We start from the raw sequence: 19103 nt of genomic DNA, 5'->3' as shown, positions 1-19103 counted from the left end.
CTAGAGACTTGCGGTACTCGGCTCTTAGAAGGGGGTGGGGGGGTGAGTGTCTGGATATGCTGTTTCGAGCTACTTATTGATTCAACGTAAGACCAGAACTTCCTAGGATTTTCTGTCAATTCGGTACATAGAATTTTACTTTCGAATTCACTGAACGCTTCACGCATAGCCCTCGTTACGCTAACTTTGACATCGTTTAGCTTCTGTTTGTCTGAGAGGTTTTGGCTGCGATTACATTTGCAGTGAACCTCTCTTTGCTTTGGCAGTAGTTTCCTGACTTTGTTGTTGAACCACGGTGGGTTCTTCCCGTCCCTCACAGTTTTACTCGGCACGTACCTGTCTAAAATGCAGTTTACGATTGCCTTGAACTTTTTCCATTAACACTCAACATTGTCAGTGTCGGAACAGAAATTTTCGTTTTGATCTGTTAGTCTGAAATCTGCCTCTTATTCCTCTTGCTAAACGGATAAACCTTCCCCTTTTTTTATATTCCTATTTACTTCCATATTCAGGGATGCTGCAACGGCCTTATGATCACTGAATCCCTGTTCTGCGCTTACAGAGTCGAAAAGTTCGGGTCTGTTTGTTATCAGTAGGTCCAAGATGTTATCTCCACGAGTCGTTTCTCTGTTTAATTGCTCGAGGTAATTTTCGGATAAATGAGGACTCCATGATTCACATGTAAGGATTCCTAGGAGAAAAAGAAGGAAGTAAGGGTTTAACGTCCCGTCGACAACGCGGTCGTTAGAGAGGAAGCGCAAGCTCTGGTTTTTACAAAGAAGGGTCGAGGAAATCGACCCTGCCCTTTGTAAAGACCCGTCTCGGAATCTGCCTGGAGCGGTTTAGGAAAATCACGGGAAACCTATATCAGGGTGGTCGGACACGGATTTGAACCATCGTCCTCCTGAATGCGAGTTCCGTGTGTAAATCAATGCTCCACCTCGTTCGGTATTGTTGCTAGGATACGAGTATGTTATTCCTGACCACTTAGTGGATGCTCCTGAAAGACAAAGTGTATGGTATCCGCAAAATCAAAGTACGCTGGATAGATGCTGAAGCCATTAACGGTATAAGACAGAGACTCTCGCTGGTAAGTTGTCGTTATAACTGGAAGAACCAGTCTGAGTCCTGATTTACTTGTACATAAATTGCCAATACCATTTCCGAAGCAAACGCTAAGAACTTGCTTTGCAGTTACAGAAGCTCAGAACATATTAATAACAAAGCCACAGTTAAGGATAAGGTGTGGTTTGAATGTGCTGTACAGCAGAGTGGGGAAAAATTGTAGACCTCTGTCCGGAGTTTTGAAACTGCTACTGTTTGGTTGCAACAGAGGCCACTCCTACAAGTGTGGCTGTTGTGGAACTGGTTTGGCACATATTGCATTTCCAGTTGCTATAATACCGACCTCCGTCTCGTAGACGTATACTGCAGACATCGAGGCCGCCACGTGACTCTGGAAAGGCGACTCGTTTACCAGCTTCAAGGTTCATCCGGCAACTGACGAGGCAGCCGCGTACCCTCTGGAATGTACGAGCGATCTAATAGCAACGGCACTGAACCACGATCCTTTCTGTTGGGCGAGGGATGTCACTGCCTGTTCGCCTCTAGATGAATTGTAATTTCTTTGATGTTGTTGTCATCGTCTTATTCTCGGAAGCTAATTTCTCGTAATTTCAAGAGGAATCATTTCTATCAGGTACGGTGTCTTTGTTTTAGAATTTCTCTCTGTGACTTCTTTCCCTCTGCCTTAAACGACATATGGCGAATAGTAAACGTCGTCTGTTTATATTTTTTCTGGTAACCTGTTATGTATCGATCCCGAACTGAACAACTGTACTCAGGTGTGTGCGTCACATGCGTTCCACTCGGGGATGACATTTTATGAGCTTTCCCAACAACTGCATGTATGTTACCGTCTAATTTTGTCCGGATATAGCGGACATTAAAAACGTACCACATTTTGAGACAAACGGTACGAAATTTTTTTTTTTTTCTGTTCAGGTACATTCCGATATATTTTCTTATATTCAGAATAAACAGCCAATCGTTTCACCAATGTTTTGTTAATCCCCAAGTTTTCCTGTATTTTATGCAGTTCTGTGTGTATAAAAAAGAACTGTTCGAAAGGGATCTCAGAAATTTATCACTGGTAGCGAATCCAATGTAAAGGTAGTGGGTCCCAAGACTGTAATGCTGTTCCAGGGTAGGCCGTACTCAGAAATAATTATTAACAAAAAATTCGATATGATGTGCTGTGTCTGATTTAATTAGCATTGAAGTTATGCGATCTGGCCTCCGTGCTCGCAAATTTAAGGTGGCCGTCAGTAGCGTTGTTGCCAACATGTACTTCGTATGGGTTCCTAAAACCGAACAAGAGAGCGATGCAAATAGAGACATGGGACGATAGTAAGGATCGAACCCGAGACAAAGGCAGAGCAGTCTCTAGCACTGTCATCTACGCTATGAGACCAACTAACACTAATTATATCTGGTGGGCCGCTTGAATTAGCACACCTGATTGGCTAACTTCAACGCCAACTAACCCGGAAACGGCGCAATGTATCGAAACTTTTTACTTAACAATTATTTCTCAGCACAGCCTACCCTGTAACGCGGCTTACAAACCCAGCCGTATCGGAAATGCACCCGTCCTTCTCCCGAAAGCCAATTGTCAGGCCCTTTGGAGTCAGATAAAGATTTTCAGACTGTTTCCGATCAACATGAATACAGCTAAATTAACCAGCTACGTTGTAGTCCTACAAGTTATATCAACTGCAACAACTCCTTTTAAAATACTACAGAAGACGTGTCACCCTGTTAGTTAGTAGATAATAGGAAACAATTATTCGTCTGTGGTGATTTCAATCTTGTAACTGAGAACGTTGTTTTCGCAACATAGAGACGGTTACGCTTCTCATGTAGCAAGTGCACCAATATCATCTTGTACTCGATTCTACAGTGTATGAAAATGAAAAGCTGATAGTATTGTCTTTTTTCCACCATATCTTATATGCTAGCCAGATATTACTTGTAAGGAGCCCTTGTCACTTCTTGCAGGTGTATTTGCAACTTTGCATCATCCTGTACTTCATTCAAAAATCCTTAGAATCTGCAAATTTTTTGTATATTTTTAGTCTGCATTCCCTACGCTAAGGTCTGGCGGTTTGTTATAGAAAAGACTCGCAGTACACTTGGACCTTTTAACCCAAATCCCAGTGAACTGAGTGCAGGGCAGAGTGGTACTCAAATGAGCGTTTACTATCATTTACTTTACAACAAAAGGAAAACTCCCGAATATCTAGGTCGGAACTGTGGTGCAGGGAGCGGAGGTGTGGGATTGGCGCTTTCGTTAATTTGTTCCAGAAACAAAGTGTGCGTATGTGTATGTTTAATGCACCAAAATACAGTGCATCAGTCGGTCGAGTTGCAATGGAGTGAAAAAGAATCGTTTGCAAAATGAAACATTCTTAGTAATGTTGTAACACCTACCAGATGCAAGAAACTTAGCCTATAACTACTACTAACATCTACAGTAGTCTGCTATGTCACTCTGATGAAAGTACTGCAACAACAGTTTTAAGACCTCGGTATAATATACGAGGGTTGGAACTTAAATAGTGGCAACTATTTATTCACAACAGATACGATAGAGTTATGTGTTCGCACCTGTTACTGTCCTCCAAAGTAGTCATCAGCGTTGTGTGGAACCAGTTTCCAGCGATGTGGAAGGCGTAGTATACCTTTAGTAGAGCCTGTTCTGTTGATGGTGCGAATGGAGTGGTCTACTGCCTGTCGAAAATCTGTAACAGTTCTGAAGCGAATGCCACGAAGTGGTTCCTTCATCTTCGGAATCAAATCAAAGTCACAAGGACTTAAGTCCGGGAAGTATGGTGGATGGTACAGCACTTCCCAGTCCCATGGATCGAACAGAGCAGCACAGCTTGCGCTGTATGCGCCCGCGCATTGTCGTGCAAAATGATGGGTGGCTTGCGCAGAAAGTGTCGCCGCTTCTTTCGCAAAGATGGTCGCAGGTGATGCTCCAAAAAACGAACAGTAATAGTGTGCTTTGACGGTCTGCCGTGGAGGAACATAATGCGTTAGGATAACACCACCACAGTCGTACACGAGAATCGCCATAACTTTAGACCTCTCCATCAGTACCATCAACAGAACATGCTCTGCTAACGGTATACTACGCCTTCCACATCGCTGGCAACGGGTTCTACACAACCTGGTGACTACTTTGAAGGTCAGTAAAAGGTGCAAACATGTAACTCTTTTGGATCGGTTGTGAATAAATAGTTGCCACTACTTAAGTTCCGACCCTCGTACTTAGTAGACAAGCGCTTCGAATTTAATTTTGAACAATACACAGATGTTATGGGAGAACAGCATAAGGATGCGGACTTAGTCCAGGGTTATGTGGAGACCATAGACGCCGTCACACACTGTTTCTCGGCTGTGACGTTGCGCTGGCGGTGTCAAGGGCGCGCTAGCCCAATGGCCGGTCTGCTAATCTCGGGCTCAGTTTGCATCCACGCCACGCGCTGCGGTGGCACGCGGCAGCGCAAGCCAATTGCTCCGCATCACAGCTGGTGGAGTTTATGGCTAACTGCCGACCTTCACTGCCTTTCTCTACCTTTCGGTGCTATTGTCTTAGCGCGTAGCGAGTCCTGAAAAAGTTTATGCCTTTCGTTTCCTCTCCATTTAACAGTTGCATACCAATTGGGGGGGGGGGGGGGCAGTAACTGACCCCAACGTTCAGGCTGAAGCTCCTGTCTGTTCAGTAGTTTATTTAATACATACATGACATTTATCGTAATTATAATTGCTATTGACAATGTTGAAAATTAGGTGGACTGATAAGGTAAGGAATGAGGAGGTTCTACGCAGAATCGGAGAGGAAAGGAATATGTGGAAAACACTGATAAGGAGAAGGGACAGGATGATAGGACATCTGCTAAGACATGAGGGAATGACTTCCATGGTACTAGAGGGAGCTGTAGAGGGCAAAAACTGTAGAGGAAGACAGAGATTGGAATACGTCAAGCAAATAATTGAGGACGTATGTTGCAAGTGCTACTCTGAGATGAAGAGGTTAGCACAGGAAAGGAATTCGTGGCGGGCCGCATCAAACCAGTCAGTAGACTGATGACAAAAAAAAAAAAAAAAAGACAATAAGAACAGCTTTTGGTTTACACTCATGGTTGAGTTATTATAGCGATTGTTATAACTGAGGGTGTAACAGGTCAACAATCACCACTCGCAGTCAAACGGTAAACACTGTGGTGGGTGGAAGGTAATATCTTTGCGGCATTTGACAGAATGTACAAGAAGATGAAACTGACAGATGACGAAATTCGAAATTTGCTTTAGAGTTCAGACATTGAATTCAGTGGTGAACTATCTGAAAGCTCAAGCAGTGAAACTGAAGATGTAGTCATGGAAATTACAGATCAAGTAGTTTCTGACAGCAGCGAGCTGGATGAAAGTGAACAGGGTAGGTATTGATTTTTATTACTTTTTGCAGATATTTTGGAGTATATTAGGATGTGTGTCTCGGTAGAGGGCTTAGTTTGCTAGTGTTCGGTTCTGTTTTCATATTTTTTTATAGATATTCAACCAACAAGAAGACGACCCAGGCGGAAAGCACAACTTGATCAACTTGAAAAAGACATGGTGGCTCCGTCAAGTGTGATATGGAAGAGAAGCCCTTACGTAAATCAAAGGAGGAGGTCTGTTGCTAACGTAATGAGAACCCCGAAAGGAACTAAGCCAGGGATAAAACCTGATGTACCAGGTAAAGCTTTTCTCATGTACCTCGATGATAACATCCTGGACAACATTTTGATGTGTACCAATCAAAAACTTGGAAATCTTAGGGAATCATCTGAAGATATTTTCATAAAAAATTCCAAAGCATTTGAAAGGGAAGGAATTGTGTCAGCAATTGGAATTCTATTGAACTGTGGAGTCCATAGACAGAACAAAGACAGTGTACGTGATACAATTAGTAAAGAAAACTTTCCGATATACCGAGCTTCATTTTCGGAGCATAGACTGAGGCTCTTACTGAAGTGCTTGCGTTTTGATGATGCTCTAACTCGAGCAGCTGGAAAACAGACCGACAAATTTGCTCCTATCAGGGATATATGGAACGTGATAGTTAGTAAATTTCCTGAATTTTATAATCCTAGTGACTCAGTCACAGTTGATGAAGAACTTGTGACCATCCATGGGCGATGCTCATTCAGGCTATATATTCCAACAAAACCAGCAAAATATGGAATAGAGGTGAACCTGTTATGTGATTCAGATACGAAATACTGCTTCGCTGCGGATCCCTACGCTGGAAAGCACGCTAATGAGAAGAACCATAACAGTGGCCCTAAAATAGTTAGAAGATTGATTGAAATGTCTAACTTGAAACAATCTGCAAGAAATGTTACCATGGACAGAAGGTTCATTACCGTTCCACTCACATCTGATCTTTTGCATGAGAAAATAACTACAGTTGGTACTATTCGAAGTGACAAACGCGATGTCCCTACAGAACTCCGTCCTGTTTTTCTAAAAAAAGCTACACCAGGAACAATCCGACTTGCCTTTAGTGATGATGCCACTTTAGTCAGTTACGTGCCTAAGAAAGGAAAGGTTGTTACAGTATTGTCAACCCAACATCATGATATGAATGTGACGGAAGAGAAGCCAGACATCATCCTATTCTACAATTGTACGCGTCGATGGCCAATGGTGGTGTTTTTCAACTTGATTGACATTGCAGCATGCAATTCATATGTTGTATTTCAAGATACACACAAGGAATGGACAAAGAATTACCCGACAAAGAGTTCTGGAAGAAAGAAGAAAGATCTTGCACGTGAACTTTGTGAACTCAACATGATAAGACTCGCTCAAAATGCTGTAGGCCTCCACTCTAAACACACTACAGCGTTATCAACTTTTGAGTATGTGTGTAATCAAAATCAAGGTGCTGTGATCAGAGGAAACAACGTTACGGAGCCACGACGGAAAGTAACATGTGCAGCTATTCATAATCTGCCAAAGAAAGGACGCTGTTACTTATGCGCCAGAAGCAAAGACCGTAAGTACATGAAGGGTTGCACTTCTTGCAGGAAGTATATCTGCCCCGCACACACCAAGAAAGAAGAAGTAGTTCGTATTGTAAAGTGTTCTTAATGTGATTCTGAGCAATCCTTGTAATAGTGAAATTAATATAAATAAATGTAAAAAAACTATTTATTTTTTACTAAAAATGTCCCAGAAACCCTTTCCCAGTAATAATAATCAACATTTTAATCTTCTAATCTGCCAAAATAATGGAAATACATCAGTAATGTGATTTATCCTAGATAGAGAATGTGTGATGGTTGCGGGGTTAGTCGCTGACCTCTCCCATTGGCGTTGGCCAGCGCAACATACATCACTGGTATGCAACTGTTAATGTTTTCCAGCTGTCTCATGAGCAAACAACGAGAACACAGATGACGTAAATACGGAGTGTTCAAAAAGTCTCTCCGCAGTGCCGTATGATTGTTAGCCGCGCGTGCCGTATGCCGCAGTGAATATACCGAAATGAAACTCAGTGAAATACAAGTTATTAATTTACTGAATATTCATTTTTACTTGAAAATTTCCACATTAAATGTTGCAAGTGTCCCCCCTGTTGTTGAATACACAATCAATTCGTCTAATCATGCTTCCAAACACAATCTGGAACATTCCTTCTGTAACAGAAGCAGTGAAAGTGGATATGGCAGTTTTCAGTTCATCGATGGATTCTGGACGGTTTTTATAGACAGTTCCTTTCGCTGCACCCCCGAGGAAAAAGTCAGGTGGTGTTAGGTCAGGCGATCGTGGAGGCCAAAGTCCCTGTGAAATTATGCGATCACCAAAAACATCAGCAAGCAGTAACAGTGAAACGCGAGCTGTATGCGCGATTGCACCGTCTTGTTGAAAATAACCGTTCAGTATTTCACTTAACACAATTTCTCCTATGAATGATTACAGAATATCACTGCAGTATTGTTGTGCATTTATTGTTTCGTTGAAAAATATGGGACGCAAAATCCGACGTCTAGAAATTGCAATCCAAACTCCTATTTTCACAGAATGAAGTGGTTTCTCATGAACACACAATAGATTTGCAGTACTCCACATACGAGAATTTTGCGAGTTCATGTACCCGGATAAATGAAACCACGCCTCATCAGTGAAAAACGTTTCATTAACAATATCCCTTCCATTTTGCTGAACGAAATGTTTAAACCATAGACAATAATGCAGTAGTTTTCAGTTCTTTCACGACTGTTACTTTGTATGAGAATAGTTCTAATTTTTTCCTTACAGCTGTGTGGGCCGTTCCGACGCTAACATCGATTTCCTGGGCGAGTTTTCTTACTGACGTGTTCGAACTCATGGACATTTTATCAGAAATATCGAGTACTTTATCCTCAGACAAAACGCTAGGACGACCACTTCTTGGTGCATCTGTCACTGAACGCGTACTTCGAAATTTGTTAAGCAAATCTCGCACAGAATCGCAATGTGGGAGTGTTGTCTCTGGGAAAACTGAATTAAATGTTCGAGTAACTGAAAATTTGTATTTACCGCCAGCTTTGAACACTTGTTTGACTAAAAACACACGTCTTCAATGGTTAGCATTTTAACACTGACAAAATCGAAACGAACGAACAAAGGAACTAAACTTAAACGTACACGTCAACAGGTAAGAACACACATCAACGATACTACTGACGCTGGCTGAGATAAAACAGTGGGATGTTGGGAGAGTCCACTTGAAGGGAAGGAACCCAGGCAGGCGAACAATCAATACAGCACGCGCGGCTAACAATCATACGACTTTGCGGAGAGACTTTTTGACATCCCGTAGTTCCCTTAAGCACACGACGCTGTAAGTTACTTCAAAACGGCTTGCTCGAATTTCTAAACTGTGTAACCCAAAACTTATTTAGTTGTCCCCCACTGTCGTACTGGTTGCCATATGTAGATAGACACCTGTGTGTCACAAATTATAAACTCGGTAAGGTCTCATTTTCCATTAACTGCCGCAAGGCTTTTGTGTCTTATGTTCTCAAATTGTGGCAGTCTTTAAACGGATTTTGGTTCAAATGGTTCAAATGGCTCTGAGCACTATGGGACTTAACTGGTGAGGTCATCAGTCCCCTAGAACTTAGAACTACTTAAAAATACTAACCTAAGGACATCACACACATCCATGCCCGAGGCAGGATTCGAACCTGCGACCGTAGCGGTCTCGCGGTTCCAGGCAGGAGCGCCTAGAACCGCACGGCCACTGCGGCCGGCAAACGGATTTTAATGTACGGAAAAAATACAAAGACAATAGTAATTTTTCAATTCTTTCTTAATTTGGTCTAATTCCTTTTTGGCGTATTAGTTTTCTTTTCGCTCAACATATTTCATCAGTTAAATAACAGGCATTCTAGATCTTTTCTTACCACATTTCCAGAGCACGCAAAGTAAGACGACATATTCAGAAGTAGCGCATTTCTTTATCTTCTACTAGTGGGGTAACAGATGGTATTAAGTCAGTATGGCATCTGATAGAAACTAAGCCCATAGATGCTCTTGTCTGGGATACTAATAAAATGACTTGTGTTATACGTTCTTCAATTCGCAAGTTTACTACTACGTTTTACCATAGTATTCCTCGCTACTCAGTGGACGTCTGTTAGCGGTACTGGAGTGCAAATGTCAGCCTTCGTCGCCTATAAAGTACAGCGAACATGGGCGCATAAACCAGGTGTCCGCTGTGGAAGCCCATATGCAGCAACGGTCGTTGAGGAGGCACTGTTGGTAGCCCATTGGTCCACCTGGGCGGTCAGTTGCTCAGCAGTTGCACGTCTGTTCGCCCGTACACGTCTCCGCAGCCGTCGTTCACCCTGTTGTCAGGGCCCCTTGTCCACTACAGTTGCCTTGGCGCCGGTTTTGGATAGCGCCGTTTTGCCACGCGCTGTATACTTCAGCCACTGCGGCACGCGAACGGTTTACAAACGCAGTCGTTTCGGAAATGCTCCCACCCTTCTCCCGAAAGCCAGTGATCATGCCAGTTTGGACTCAGATAAATTGCTCCGTTTCCGGATTACGACAACGCGTGCGCTGCTTTTCTGCTTCATCCCGACACGCTTTACATACCCTCTACTGCCAGTGCTGCCACATGCCGCCTGCCAGTGGTTATTGCACGTTGACGTCGTACAGGGGCGGTGATCTCATTAATGTGACTGGACCGTGTGTCTGACAAATCAGACATAATGGTACCCAATGTTGCAAAGTGAGTGCTAGTCATTAAAAAGCGATACGTTTGTCGTCTACAGTCGAATTCATAACAGTAAGTAATATTCAGAATGAAACAATTTTTTTGCAAATAGTGCTAGCATGATATGGATGAAGTGCACTTGTAAACTACTAATGAGTAACGCATGTTTTCCTAGACACATCTGAAAAAAATTGAAACTATTGTAAAACGTAAATGTAGGTCCTAAGAACTGCGCATCCTCAAATCTTGTCATGAAGAACTGCAGTCTAGAGTGCTGAAGGACAGCAGATTACAGTGCTGTACCTTACTGCAGAAGACACCAAGTTACGGAAGGACGACAGAGGGAGCTCCCAGAAAGACGTTCCTGGCACAGGTATGAGCTCGTTAGCATCTCTCGATGCTAAGGAAAGGCCTTGTACCAGAAACGACGGGTATGTTACACATCCGTAATTTGGACGAACAATAGGAGGAACTTTTGAAACATTGTACTCGAGACTTTATCGTCAACACGGCTTCATTATTTTACTGATTACAGCTTGCGTTCCTCACAAAAGATTCAGTCGTCGTAAATAAATTGAATGTAATGAAATAAGGTTGCTGTTGCCAGTCGCTATTTATTTCCACAACGTGTTTCGAAGTTTTAAACTTTCATCGTCATGAGGATTTCTGTAGATTAAATCTGCATGTGTTAGTACTTCGAAGAAACCTTCGACACTCCCTCCATTAACTCTTGGAGTCCATTCCCAGTCGTGTTGCATCACACGCACCGAGAGATTTGCGTTTACAATGTGTGATGAGGTATCTGATGTAACACGACAGCGAAAGGTGTCTGTGACGAAATTACATACATGCAACATAAATATACATAAATCCTCATAATGACGAAGGTTTAAACCTTCGAAACGCGTTGTGGAAATAAATAGTGACTGGCAACAGCAACCTTGTTATTTCCTTACATTCAGTTTATTTATGACGACTGAATCTTCTGTGAGCAAAGCAAGCAACAATATAAATGGTGATTGGTAGCAGTAAACTCGTTCTTTCATTCTGTGTTGATAAAATTCGTGATAAAGTGTAATCAAAATGGGCGTATTTAAAGTTAAACTAAATGTAGGGAGCTACAGTACGGTTACAAAAAGTTGTACAGTTATGTGTGACTCTTGAAAGAATCGTAGGAGCATGAACTTGTGTTGTCAACTCAAAGAGGGCGAGCGCGTGCAATAGTGAAGATTGACATTTTACCAATCAACGATAGACCCTGCACGATAATGTGCGTTCCTTTACGTATTTAATCGACACGTTTGGGAATTGAGAGACGTAAAGAAACAGTTTACCTTTGCTTCCCAAGAGATCGCTAAGTAACACAGATATTTCCAGAATGATATTTTCACTCTGCAGCGGAGTCTATGCTGATATGAAACTTCCTGGCAGATTAAAACTGTGTACCGGACCGAGACTCGAACTCGGGACCTTTCCCTTTCGCGGGGAAGTGCTCTTCCATCTGAGCTACCCAAGAAGGACTCACGCCCCGTCCTCACAGCTTTACTTCTGCCAGTACTTCATCTCCTACGTTCCAAACTTTACAGAAGCTCTCCTGCGAACCTTGCAGAACTAGCACCCCTAAAAGAAAGGATATTGCGGAGACAAGGCTTAGCCACAGCCTGGGGGATGTTTTCAGAATGAGATTTTCACCCTGCAGTGGAGTGTGCGCTGATATGAAGCTTCATGGCAGATTAAAACTGTGTGCCGGAGCGAGACTCGAACTCGAGACCTTTGCCTTTCGCGGGGAAGTGCTCTTCCAACTGAGCTACCCAAGCACGGCTCACGCCACGTCGTCACAGCTTTACTTCTGCCAGAGGTCTCGATCCGGCACACAGTTTTAATACGCCAGGAAGTTTCAACACAGATGTTTCATCCACGCGGTTTCGTTTATTTGCGCTCCTGCGCTATAACGTTTCGTATAATTGTAATATTCACCAAATTCGAAAAAGTAGCTTTTTCAAATAATGATCACCCATATGCACAGCGAATAGGCCTAATGAGGCTACTACACACGTGTCAAAATTGCGATGTCATGCTAGTATGATCACAATGATGTGTCATTTTTATTACGTGGGCGTTTTTAAAAGTAACGCCTCCGAGTTTTTTATGTGAAAACTCTTAAACCTTTTTTAAATAAAAGTAATCTCACTAATAATTTTTTCATAAAGCGGGACCACAGTCATAATATATTTCTTTAAAGTCAGAACCTTCATTAGACTGTTTATTTACACAGTTACATTTACATCGCGATTGTGTAAGTGTAAATGTAAGACTGTAAATAAGCAACAGTCTAATGGCGGTACTGACTTTAAAGTAATCTCACTAAGATTTTAAATCTTTATTTTTCATGTCTACGTTTTTATTTCTCAACATTTCTCCCACTGGGAGGCTAATACGTAGATCTACATCTACATCTACATCTATACTCCGCGAGCCATCTTACGGTGTGTGGCAGAGGGTACTTATTGTACCACTATTGATCCCCCCTTCCCTGTTCCATTCACGAATTGTGCGTGGGAAGAACGACTGCTTGTAAGTCTCGGTATTTGCTCTACTTTCTCGGATCTTTTCGTTGTGATCATTACGCGAGATATATGTGGGCGGTAGTAATATGTTGCCCATCTCTTCCCGGAATGTGCTCTCTCGTAATTTCGATAATAAACCTCTCCGTATTGCGTAACGCCTTTCTTGAAGTGTCCGCCACTGGAGCTTGTTCAGCATCTCCGTAACGCTCTCGCGCTGACTAAATGTCCCCATGACGAATCGCGCTGCTTTTCGCTGGATCATGTCTATCTCTTCTATTAATCCAACCTGGTTCAAATGGCTCTGAGCACTATGGGACTCAACTGCTGAGGTCATTAGTCCCCTAGAACTTAGAACTAGTTAAACCTAACTAACCTAAGGACATCACAAACACCCATGCCCGAGGCAGGATTCGAACCTGCGACCGTAGCGGTCTTGCGGTTCCAGACTGCAGCGCCTTTAACCGCACGGCCACTTCGGCCGGCTAATCCAACCTGGTAAGGGTCCCATACTGATGAGCAATACTCAAGAATCGGACGAACAAGCGTTTTGTAAGCTACTTCTTTCGTCGATGATACCATCATTGTAGAGCGTTTGACTTTGTTGGCAGACCCACAACCTCACTCCTGCTTGCACCGCTTCATGGTTATCAAAGTGCAGTTCTCGAAGGTGTTCTTTTAGTTTTGGAAACAAAAGAAAATCTGACGGGACCGAATCGGGAACGTACGGAGGGTCATCGACCACAGTGAATCCAAGGCATGGCATTGTTGGTGATATCGCGGGGATCGTGAGCGGTCTGACATTATCGTGCTGAAGGAGAGGATGCTCCATGTGTGCACGAATTCTTCTGCGGTTAGAAACTCGATTACAGCACGATGTTTCTTACGCACAGACATAGTTACATTAATACCGCCATGTTACACGCTGCAATTCGGGGCCCTCTAGTGGCTGTAGGTTGCAACCTGCGTCAGTGAGTCGGGAAAGTCGAGCGATTAATGTGTATGACGTGTAATAGTCCCATATTGAGAACAGAATAAAAAATTCATAATCACTATTTTTCAAAAAGCCTCGTACTAACCTCAGGACATCACAAACATCCATGCCCGAGGCAGGATTCGAACCTGCGACCGTAGCGGTCACGCGGTTCCAGACTGAAGCGCCTAGAACCGCACGGACACACCGGCCGGCATTTACGAGGGGACATCAAAAAGTTAGTTACACATTGTGGTTCAAAATGGTTCAAATGGCCCGCCGGGAATCGAACCCGGGAACCCGGGCGTAGGAAGCGAGAACGCTACCGCACGACCACGAGCTGCGGACCACATTGTGGTGACAAGCGATGTAAATTTTAGTGAATACTGCACTGTACTTAAAATGTCACATATGTATAACATTATTTTTCAACATAGATACCAAGTCTCTGTAAGCAACGATTGAAAAGTTCCACAGTTTCTCTACAAGTGAAATCATTTCCTTGGTCACGTAACCATTCGAGAACTGCTGTGTGAACATCCAGATCGCTGACAAATCTGCGACTGCTCGGAACCAGTACCACGACTGCCTGGACACTGTTATTGTGTGGTCGATGTCGATGGCCTTCTTCTCCGATTAGGACCAACTACGCCTCTGCATCCTTGGACAAACTGTTGGCACCCTTTCACAATGGCGGTACGCGACATTGCATTTGGTCCACATTCCGTCAGAATTCCGTTCTGAATCATAGTTTCGACGTTTCTGAAATAAGAACCGCAATGTTCTGTGTACTTCTGCTTTGGAATTCGATTCTAGTTGCCACTCCATTTCTCTCGCACACTGTGATACACCTGCTACCTGTACAGCAGTAGAGCTTTGTACGACACGCGGAACTTATACTCTCTTCCGACAAGCCAACGAAAAGCTATGACTACAATTTCGAAACTCCTAGTGAGAACATCTGATCTGTTAGACTATTCTTCAACCTAAGTACACAGCGTACCTGTTAGCAACTAGGCGCCGTCTCCATAAGCTTTGGTACAAAGCTGTTGGTATGGGAAAAGCGTTACAATTATTGAATCAGTCTTAGAAATGTTTCTCCAGTCGAAACTCGGAGTTTGTGCTAGACTGTCTTTAATGAAGTTGTACCTCCATAAGCTAAGAAAGCGTTCTATGTAATTACATTCCAACGAAATGTTATTAGTATTAGTGGTAAGACACCCAGAAATAATTAACTTGGCATCTGGAGAAGACATGATGAGGGAAGTTTCTGGGACACATCGAGACTGTAATATCGATGTCATGCTACAGAGGAGTGTAGGAGGTATACACTGGTTACAAGATCAAGCAAAATATTGAGACATATCGAAAATATATCACACCAGTTACCAAAAGAAAAAAAATGTTTCGGTAACTTCTCTGTCAGCGTTACCAGGATGTGATACGTCGCTGGGTCATATTTCTGCAACAGTGTGCCAAGCTGTCAGATAAACAACGTGTTAATTTGTTACTTTCGGGTTCTGTTTTGCATTTTGAATTTCATAGAGTAGAAGAAGGAGAGAACTCAGTGTTGACTGTTTCCCTCTGGAATACTTATATTTGTTTCATAGTTTTAATTGTACATGAACTATATCAGAACAAAATTTATTTTTCCCACTTCTCGTACCGCTATTGTATTAATTTTCCGTCCAGAGTAAACAAATACACACGTATGACGAACGATTTATCTATTGGTAAAGAAATTAAACCTGATAAAATGGAGCACTAAAATTAATTCTTAGCTAAGACTTCTAATGGTTGGAGGAGGAGAAAGATCAAATCTGTGAATACCGTGTCAACGAAGTTTTGAGTGGTTTTTCGGGTTACTTCATTATATTTGTAGAAACAAAGCAGATGGTCTGAAAAATAGTCGACTAGTTCATCCGCATTTTTGTTGTATGTGATAGAATGAAATCTGTGTTGGCGTCGCTGTTTCACAACCGTTCGTGGCAGAATGAAACCTATGACAGAGACCAGAGCAGCACCAACTACTTCTGTGTATCCTTCGGCAGTTTGTTCGTACCATTTCACTACGCCTATAAGCGACACTGCATTTGGTCAACATACCGTGAGAATTTTGTGGTGAATCTCAGTGCAATTTAGACGCTGTAAGGATATGGTAGCCATTCGTTGTAAAATGTTGATGGGTATGTGTAACATAATAGTACGTGGCTACAGCAAACAAGAGTCGGCTTTTCCTTGTCGCGGTACCGCCGTTATGGAGACAGAAATGCAAGCTGTGACTTTTATTTTACCAGCTAGAAAGGTACATAAATGTATTCATTTCGGGTCGCATAGCGTAGTGGGTACTAAATTTAATCGCCAGCTGTTTCTGTGGTATGTATCAGACGTAATGAGAAGCAAACACTGCAGTGTTGGTGAAGCGATGTAGCCGATGTTCTGAAATCGCGATTTTTGCAGGGGTCAGCAGCCCTTCCCGATTCCGGAAGTGAAAGTGGGTGTTGCAGAGAACATAGCGCGGTATGCTCTGTGCGTGTGATGAACGTATCCAAGAGCATACTCATCCCCGTACTGCCCAGTATGACACGACGGCCTTCTTTGGCACAAGAATCCCAAGGGTACGAGAACTGCTACAGTTATTGTGAAAAGGCTATTAGGGTACACAGTTTGTAGTACAATAAGTCCAGTTTGATGGTAAGACCAATTACATGCAGACTTACTCGAAAAGCTAACAATTCAAACAGATTTATATTCACTAAGACAATATCTCATATTGAAGTCTGTGGCGGGTTATAACAACACATATGCGGTTGTCTTACGAATGGCACGTTGATGGACCTGTGTTTACTGGAACGTGCTTGATTCAGTTGTCCGATATTTTAATTAATGGTAAATCCTGTTACACAAACTTTTTAAGATAACCGAATGTTCTTTCTTTTTACAGATTGCATGACGCTAGAATGTGAATGAAGCCAACGGGAATGCAATATGGCAGAATCTGACAAGAGTTCCCTACTGTCGACGGATAAACAGATATAAGGTCTCAAAACTGGATATTAACTTAGCAGCAAAGAGTGCGCTGTTTTGAAAGTTTTTGGCAGATTAAGAATGTGTGCTGGACCAGAACTCTAACCCGCGACGTCTGCATTTCGAGGGCAAATATACATTACTAAAAAGTTAACCCACTTCATGGTTCATGGCTCATGGTGCAGGGCCCAAGATGAAAATTGCTTACCTGCTGGCTTCCTGAACCAAGAAAAGTTTTATATTCAGTATTTCATATTATTATTGACCAAATTTAAAAATGTAAAATGCTTTCGTAACCTTATGCATAAAGGTTGACCCATTAGGACAAGAATTACAGTTAAAACTGCTTATATGTCTCAAAACAACGTAGTTCACGAGGCGCAAATCACCCGGACTATATTCATCCAGTATTTGAGAATAGGAGCACTTACACCCAAACCTCCAAAGGTCAGACACTCATATTGGAACCAAAGGTTGTATCTCGACAGAGTGTAAACCAAGACTCCGATTTAATTCGTACCATGTGCTGTCGTTCTGCAGAAGGGGCGTTAATTAAAAACAACAGCAGGACTCAGGAAAAGTATAGAAGTTAGTAAATAATACGTATAGCTTCCCTGGGAAAGTTGGTAGTAGGTTAAACTGTCGTACCAAGGATCCTGGGTTCATACCCTAGTCATGACAATTTGCTTTTACTGTATATTGCTTGAACGTGTTATACGGGACTATTAATACTTTCGCACATATGATGCAATTTTTTCTTTATTCTTCTGTTCCGATTGTTTATGTTTATTCGGTGAAACTTCAAATGCACTCGCTACTTCATCACGAGTGGTGTCTGTTTTGTGGCACATGTCCAAATGAACACCACACCGCTCTGTACAAATATACCCTGTAAGTTTGCTTCTTTCAACTAACGAACGAAAGCAGACTGCCAAAAGAACATTGTTACGAATTCCGAAAAGTCCTTTTACTTGTCAGGAAAGTGTTCTACCATTGAACCATTCAACCCGTAAGCAGTTAAAACACACTGTCATCGGTGTGTTTGAACGCGGGACCTGTGGTGCAACGACCACACGCTCTTCCAATTCACCCACGCGAGATTTGCCAAGATATCGCTCACTGATACGCGTTTCATGTGCTCCATAGTTCTGGTGTTACTTTTAATTACCGTTTACGCAGCTTATACCAGACGATAGCACATAGCACGAACTAAATCGGTGTCTGACATATGAAGCTTTGGTGTTATCGTCTTCCAACAGACTTATGCAAAATTTCAAACCTTTTCTTAAATTTTTTCATACTTAATTCGTTTGTAAGGTAATCAGACGTCTGAAACTGTTTTATACATGAGAGTTCGATTCTTTAAGGCATCTGTGTTCACTGGTGCTCTGCTAAGGTATCTTGGAAAGTACAGTTTTACATCTACCAGTACCTATCTTTTACTTCCGAAACTGCACAGAAGTTCTCCTGCATTCTTTAAGGGACTAGCTTTCCTAGAATAAAGAATTTTACGGAGAAACCACTCACTCACATGAAGAATGAATTTTTACCACACAGTGAAGAATTCGTTGATTTGAAAATTCCTGGTCGATTAAAACTACGTGTCGGCCCAGGGACCTTTACCGTTAGCACGCAGATGCTCTTCCAATTGAGCTGTTCACATACGATTTATTGCCTGTCCTCACAGCTTTGTATTTGTCCACGAAAGGGAAAAGTTGGAGTGTCGGTCCGGCACGCCGTTTGAATCTGGCAGTAAGTTTCACGTACAGTGCCTCTAGTGCCGTGACGAATACCTACGGCCGCGTACACTGTGCGTCGGACGGTACTCACGCAGGGGGAGAGCGGCGGCGGCGGCGCAGGCGACGGCAGCGGCCAGCACGGCGCAGACGCGGGTGGCGGTGGCGGTGGCTGTGACGTAGGCCATGGCGCCGCGTCCTCCGTGCCGTTCCGGTGTGCCGCGTCCGTCTGCGCGCCCCTTTTTAAGTGCGCGCCTTCCCGCGGGCGGCGCTGGTGGGGGATGCAAGGCTGCCTACACCATCGGGCTAACAGAAGAGAGGGAAGCTGCCGCCTCCCATTTACGCACGTTCAGCGGCCAAGCGAATCAAATTTGGTACCTGATGGCTGCTTTTCATGGTCAACAAGGGCAGCCTCAATGTCAAGATGCGAATCCGCTGTGACTGCACGTACTGTCAGAAGACACGGGCCGTCGTCTACTGCA

At 43.0% G+C, this 19103-nt stretch overlaps 1 protein-coding gene across 1 annotated transcript in view; it reads right to left on the bottom strand.

The window, feature by feature from the left end:
- Positions 1-18838, bottom strand: part of LOC126457267 (circadian clock-controlled protein daywake-like) — a 43520-nt gene extending 24682 nt beyond the window's left edge. Inside the window, exon 1 of the mRNA XM_050093431.1 lies at positions 18716-18838. Coding sequence (XP_049949388.1) covers positions 18716-18809 — 94 coding nt within the window. The 5' untranslated portion in view covers positions 18810-18838. The remainder of the gene's footprint in view (positions 1-18715) is intronic.
- Between the last annotated feature and the right edge of the window lie 265 nt (positions 18839-19103).

This window comes from Schistocerca serialis, chromosome 2 (assembly GCF_023864345.2).
Source record: "Schistocerca serialis cubense isolate TAMUIC-IGC-003099 chromosome 2, iqSchSeri2.2, whole genome shotgun sequence".
In the NCBI taxonomy this organism is placed as follows: domain Eukaryota; kingdom Metazoa; phylum Arthropoda; class Insecta; order Orthoptera; family Acrididae; genus Schistocerca; species Schistocerca serialis.
This window is presented reverse-complemented; position numbering and strand designations above follow the sequence as displayed.